Here is a 7087-nt window from a genome sequence, read left to right as displayed (position 1 = left end):
TTTCCTTTTCTTGTTTGATTTTTAAAGAACACTACCATTCCATTTTCTCTTCTTGCCGTCCCATTCCTTTCTTCCTGAACAAATTGTAAACACATTCAATTTCATAAGATAAAGGTAGATGTTTACCTGGAACTAGCTTCTTTCAATTAACAATTGCCTTCCGTTAGAAGTTTGTAACAAAATGAAACAGCTGCTTGACCATTCCCTATATATTGTTACCATTTCCGAGTACACTTGATACCTCATTCATTCCCAAACGTTCTCAAAGTAAGAGTCAATATACTAGTCATGTCTATGTGGATTCAACTAAGTGAAACCCTCACAAGGATTTATATACTACAAAGAACAAACAAGCCCTTATTTAATGCCAGCAATATTATCCCAAACTTGGGGAATTATTAATCTTGAAGGGAAGGTTGAATGAACATAACATACAGCTTTGATAGCATTGCGATCTATTGCTAGAAACTAGCAATTCAAAGTATAAAGATGCAAGAAACCTTTGAAACAAAGTCCTCAATGTTTTTGTCAGAACTACCACATTCAATGACTGCTTTTAGAGTTGACTCCTTCCACTGAGTAACATTGTTTTTTTTATCTTCTTCTTTCTGTCCCCCTCTATGACTTCTTTTACACAAGTTTCAATTTCTTCACTTGTGGCAATTCTCTTCTCATTAACTTTAACTCGCACTCCAACTTTCAACACATCTGCCATAAACTTGGTGTTGGTCTTTTGATCCACCCATACAGGCATACCTATTATTGGCACTTCCAAACACAATGTCGAATTCCATCCATAATGAGTCATGAAACATGATATGGCTCTATGTGATAGTACCTCCAGTTGGAGACATCATCTCAAAACTGAACCTTCCTCAGATGTTTTTTTCGATTCTTCAGAATCTCTCACCGCCCACAAAAAATGACAATTGCTTTGTGCTAGACCCCATGCTAATTCCTCCAACTGTTCTCCTCCAAGTACGGCACTACTGCCAAATGATACATAGACGACAGATGAACTATCTTTTGTGTTTAACTCACTCTGTGGCTTAAAGAGATTAATCCGATCATTTTCTTCTGATATCTCATCAACTGACGAATGTAGTGATGGAACCAAAGGTCCAATGATCATAATAATTGGCCATTGGCTTGCCATCCAGTTGATTGCCCCCGCCCCCCTCTCTCTCTATATATATTATTTATTATTATTATTATAAAAGCTCGAATGTTACACGGTAAATGTCGAACAACAAAAATATTCCCGAAATATTGACAGACTTTTCTACACTTCATATTTAAATTATGTCTTCAACATTAATAATGTCCAAAAACGTAAAAATAGTTAATTAGTAGAATTCAAGTCTTTGTAAACTAAAGTACTAAACTAACGGTCCTATTTGTATTAGAACTCCAATGCCAAAGCGACGCCTTAAATGTTTGTTTACAGAAAGGGTTTTGCCAATGCTTTTAGCTTATTACGTTCTATATTGATGTTGGCAATTTCTTTTAAATTTAAGGCAAAACCTTTCTGTAAACAAACATTTAAGGCGTGGCTTTGGCATTGGAGTTCTAATACAAATAGGACCGTTAGTTTAGTACTTTAGTTTACAAAGACTTGAATTTAGAATCTAACGCTTTGTTATGATTTAGTGATAAGCAAATTGAAATAGAAGAATTATGCTTAACTTACGTCTCCAATTTGTAAGTAAATAAAGTATCCTATTTATTTAGGAGTTAAAAATATTTTGGCAATTAAATAATTTTTAATTATTTGATTAGTAAGAGCTCCTAATATTAAGAAATTTTAATTATAAATCTCTTGCTTAGTATTTAAAACAATAAATTTAACTAATATTTTAAGGACACACCTTTGATTTTATTATTGTTTGTTAAATAATTTATAGCCGATCATAACTTTAAAACCAATTAATTCAATACAATTAAATTATCTTAGTAAAAGTAAAAATAAAATAAATATGTCTTGTACAAAATTTATGTACCAAAATATAAAAACACATTCTTAAATACTAAATTATCATTCGCTATTATGATATTCTTTAACTCAACATCAAATATTAGAAATACTTCAAAATGATATTTAACAATTGCCCGTTAGATATATACAGTTTCATAATGTTGTTATAATTTTTAAAAGTTTTATACTTTTTGATATGGGGTACACGCGCAAAGTGCGTACTCTAAAACTAGTACTATATTAAAAGCACGAAGACCCTTAGCGAAATATCGTTCGCCTTTTTTACCCTTTAAAAATAGGTTTCACATTACACAAAGTTGTAATTTAATTAACTTTCCTAATATCTAGCACTTTAAAATCAACTAAAATTTTGATTATTAAATATTTTCTTATTAAACTAGGTAAATAGTCCTAATATTTAGGACTTTAAAATCAATAAATTCTTTTCCTTATATAATTTTTTTTCTTATTTTAAATTTTTAATATCTTACATCTTTTTTTTCTATAAATAAAACTTTAATAATAACGTGTAGATGCCCCAGTATTCTCCAATCACAAATAGAAAAGAGTATATGGATAGAGATATTACAAATATCTTACATCTTATTTTTACTTTCGGGGGAATTATTCTTGCATCTCTATAATTTCATATTTATAATATTAAAGTCCTATATTTTATATTATATATTTTTCATCAACTCCTTTTAAAAGTATGACGTTAAACATGAAAGTTTTTCCATAATATATTTAAATTCTAGAAAAAGCTGTCTATAGCTCTCTCTTTTTGTTTAGTTGTGCATAAAAAAATTGTACACTACCTCTACTGACTTGAACAAAAAGTCTCTATCTCCTTTTCTATTCTATTTACTATTTAGCGAAAACTAAAATAAAGAATGTAGTATTATTCTATTGTATTTCTTTATTTTTATTATTAGTTATACGAGCATGAATATATGTATAATAAATTTTATTATCTTCTACTTGCATGAGCCGATTTGTATATTTTTATATTTATTTTGGTTTAATGTGTAAAAAGCTATTTATTAGAAGACACATTGAAATTTATTTTTCATATTATGCTAACCAGCATGAAGGACAAATGCACGGCTATGGACAATAGGGTGGCCTCATTTCGCCTTACCAACCCCAAGGAAACTCCAAATACAGGTCTGGATCATTTGTACAGACAGATTTTTTGGGTGCTAAGATCCAAAGTTGAGAGAAAAAGCCCAGATCGTACGCTAGGTCCCTAAGCAATCACTTAGTGGAAAAGAAAGTGATTGAGTGATGACAATCAGGAGCATATAAAAGACAATATTTGATTGTCCATAAAACTTGATAAATATAAAAGATAACATTTGATGCATTCAGACGTAGAATCAAGATGCATGGTTATGAATGGATAAAGAAAGCTCTCCAGAAAAAAGAAAGAATAGATTAATGGATGCTATTTTGCGATAGTGAATAATAATTTTTACAATATTTTTTATTGATTAAGAAGAAAATATATATTTGAATAGACCTCTTATGTCAGTTAACTTGTATCTTTTAGAATGAGCTTGAGAATATATAACTTTCTATTTTTTTTAGTTAACTTTTAAATCTCCAAAGGTTATATGTTCTTGTTGAAACTAAAAAAAAAGCATGATAATTTGTGAATTTGAAATAGTAAAATTATAAAATCGGGAGAAATATTAAGTTGAACAGAGTAATTGAGATGCTAGATTGAGAACTTCTATGGGGTAGAATTTCTTCCTTCTTGAATAATTAGCTAAATAGGATCAACAATTATTATTTTCAAGAATTTTTTTTTGTAATTTTTTTTTGTAACTTAAACATAATTTTCACTATAAAAAGCATATAATTCATTGAAACAGGTTACACGCGCAAAACACGTACTCTAAGACTAGTCTATATTATTATAAAAGTACGAATGTTTAGAAGCTAAATGTTAAGTGACAAAAATATCCTCAAAATATCATCTGAATTTTTTACCCTTAAAGTTAAATTTTTCTTTCAAGAAATAATTTAATATTGGATATAACTGTCATAGCGAGTAGAAACTCAGTACTTTGAATAAGAAGAATTCTATGCTATATCAGATACAAAGATAGAGTAATCTATGCTGAATAGATTACAAAGCAACGAACTAAGCTGCAAGCGGTTTGGAATTCCAAACACTCTGTTCGACTTCAAATTATTTCTTTATAGATATTGTTTGGTATTGGATAGAATTGTAATGTTAAGGAGTTCTTCCAACAGTTATGACATCGATTGTGATATGTGATAAATTCTTAAAAATTGCATAGAAGTAGGACTTTAATTATAAAGTCTTAAAAACTGCATAGAAGTAGGACTTTAATAATTACGAATGAAACCCTAACTGAAAATCAATGAAAAAACATGTCATTCCAACTAATGCCGACTTTAAAGACACATTACATTCTTTAAAGTTGGACCAGTTATATTTTCATATCAAATTATAATTTTTTACGAAAATTGGATCATTATGTTCTAGATCACAATGTAATTTCTTTATGTTAGAGTCGATTCCTTTAAGTTATAACACACTTAAATTTTAAATTTTTCTTAAAGAAGTCATTTCATACCAAATAGAATTATAATACTTTGGACTACCTAATGTTGTGGTTCCATTATGCTATAATGTAGTTAATTATCCGCGGTAATATTTCAGTTCACGTTGTTATGGCCTATTTAATTATTTGCAAGTGATATTTTATATTGTTAAAGAAAGAAGGAGAACTTACAATAGGATTAAAATTTTCTAATGTACATATTTGTATCCTTTTGAAAAACAACCAAACACAAACTGATTTCGTATAAAAAAATGTTTGCCATCTTATTGACTCTACAAAAGAGCTCAATCAGAACATTAGTGCATGAATTTCGATTACTCGACTTTTACGAGTCAAATAACTTTTTCTCTTCTTTCTTTCTTTCTTTCTTTCTTTGCTTTAACTTCCTTTAGGACATCTATCGTGAAGATTAGTGTACTATTTTTATTTTTATTTTAAATGGTTATAACACTAATTGGTTAGGGCATCAATTAAATACCGCTCTGAAGAACCACATATTAGGAACTCAATATGACTGTCATTTTAGTTTCAACTAATCTTTTATATTCTTTAGTGTAGAGAGAAATAATGCTGATCAAATATAATATTTATCGCAAATTTTTTGCATTGTAATAAAAATATCATATCTCATTCTTTTTATTAGTGACTTTTACTTTGCCTACAAAGAGAATTACAAGAAAGATGATACATTATATTTTTGAGGAACTGATTATTCAACTTCCTATATATTTAGTTACAATTAATTTTAGAATACTATCCACTCAAAAATTTATTACTACTTTTGGAACGTGGTTGATAATATTTGACGGAAAATATTCGCACGAACGTAGAGACTAGTTATATTAAAAGGACGAAGGCCCTTAGCGAAATGTCGTTCGCCTTTTTTACCCTTTTAAAATAGAGTTCATATTAGATAAAAAAGTAATTTGATCATTTTCCTAATATTTAGGAATAGTCATTTATTATTTTCCAAATATTTACACTTTAAAATACTAAAATTTGGATTACTAAATCTTTCCTTATTTAAATTATATAAGAACTTATAATATTTAGAAATTTAAAATCAAGTTATTTTTTACTTCACAATTAATTTGGTTTTTTATTTGTTTAGGCTTAGTTTCTTCCGTCTACAGTTATTTGATGTATTATATTGACTTAGGTTAGGTTCAAAAATAATAAACATCATGTCTATATCATTCATCTTGTCTTCTTTAATTTTAATAACATCACAATTTTGGTAAATAAATAAATTTTATTTAGGTGAAACACAATAATTAATTCTGAGTATAGATTTTAGAGTCATCTATTTGAATACTTGGAAAGAGTAATCTAAACCAAACATGTCGTTTATTCATTTATAACTTTTAGTCTCCTGCTTAAATAATATTTTTTTTTGCTCATCTATTTTTTATATGATATTAGAAAATTACATTCAATAATATAAATAAATAAATAATATTAAAAATTTATAAAAGAGAGAGAAAAGGCATGGTTGATAAAAGTCAATAACACAAATAATTCTACAAAACAAAGATTTAAAAGTAAAATGTGAGGAAGATATTTATTTGTACCCTTTGGAAATATAACTCTTCATAGATAAAGTTATTTATAGTTAAATATTTAAAATTGGGGAGGATTTTATATTAATATTTAAATAATAAAATATAAATTATTTTATTTAGTAACAAATTATTAAGTTTTCGAAACAGCATATTAGACAAAAAAACTTACTCAATTCTCTTTAAGTTCATCATAAAAAAGAATTATTTTTTAAGTTGAAAAAATTCTTAATATAGTATTAATACTCAAATTGATAAAAGTGCTAACTTGACGTAACAATGATGAAATAGTAGAGACAAAATATATCCTAAATGAGTTGTTATTAATTATTTTTTATTTTTGCATTCATCCTAACAAACAATAACTTGTCGTAAAATATTAACTCAACATCAGTCATTTTTAGGCTTCATATTTTTATTTTATCAATTTTCTTTATGAGCAATAGTATCACCACTTATTCACAAATTTTAAAGATCAAAAGATTCAATTTTCAATTTAGAGTTACAGAAAAAGGCTCAAATATGCTATCACACTTTAAAAAATGACATATCTATGCCACCCGTTAAAAATGGGATGTATTCATGCCACTGATGTTACACTATTGGTTCATTTGTGCCATTATTCACTAACGGTTCTCACACTCGATATTTACATTATAAACCACTATTTTTTTAACTTTACACTTTCCATGTGTCGTTTAATTAGACCCCTTCCAATAACCACATCATAATAAAAGTATAGTTGATCATATTTGTGTATTCTCGAATGAACTTGAGTACAAATTTCCAAAAATATTTGCACAAAAACTCTTAAATATTCAAAGGGCTATGTGTCTTAGCTAAACTAAATGGAATAATTTGATAACTTGTGAAATTGAAGCAGCAAAATTATAAAACTGACACAAAGTTTAAGGTGACTACATTAAATGGTGATTGAGAACTTTTATGTGACAAAG

The 7087-nt window shown here is 27.7% G+C and overlaps 1 protein-coding gene across 1 annotated transcript; it reads right to left on the bottom strand.

Moving 5' to 3' along the window:
• Window positions 1-31: 31 nt before the first annotated feature.
• LOC104223376 (mogroside I-E synthase-like) lies at window positions 32-1156 on the bottom strand. The gene is made up of 3 exons (XM_009774806.2): window positions 871-1156; window positions 585-756; window positions 32-74 (listed from the first exon to the last, which is right to left on the bottom strand). Exons 1-3 carry the CDS (start codon window positions 1154-1156, stop codon window positions 32-34), a joined length of 501 nt encoding a protein of 166 aa, XP_009773108.2.
• Between the last annotated feature and the right edge of the window lie 5931 nt (window positions 1157-7087).

The sequence above is a fragment of the Nicotiana sylvestris genome, chromosome 6, assembly GCF_000393655.2.
Source record: "Nicotiana sylvestris chromosome 6, ASM39365v2, whole genome shotgun sequence".
Classification (NCBI taxonomy): Eukaryota; Viridiplantae; Streptophyta; class Magnoliopsida; order Solanales; family Solanaceae; genus Nicotiana; species Nicotiana sylvestris.
The sequence above is the reverse complement of the archived record's forward strand: the minus strand, read 5'-3'. Positions and strand labels throughout refer to the sequence as shown.

Excerpts from the sequence above, each read along its gene's own strand:
- LOC104223376 (XM_009774806.2), bottom strand. The coding sequence starts at position 1,156 with ATGGCAAGCCAATGGCCAATTATTATGATCATTGGACCTTTGGTTCCA. Across the intron at positions 757-870 it reads GAAAAAAACATCTGAGGAAG|GTATGCCTGTATGGGTGGAT; the intron begins GTTCAGTTTTGA and ends TGCCAATAATAG. Across the intron at positions 75-584 it reads AAGAAGATAAAAAAAACAAT|GAAGAAAGGAATGGGACGGC; the intron begins GTTACTCAGTGG and ends CAATTTGTTCAG.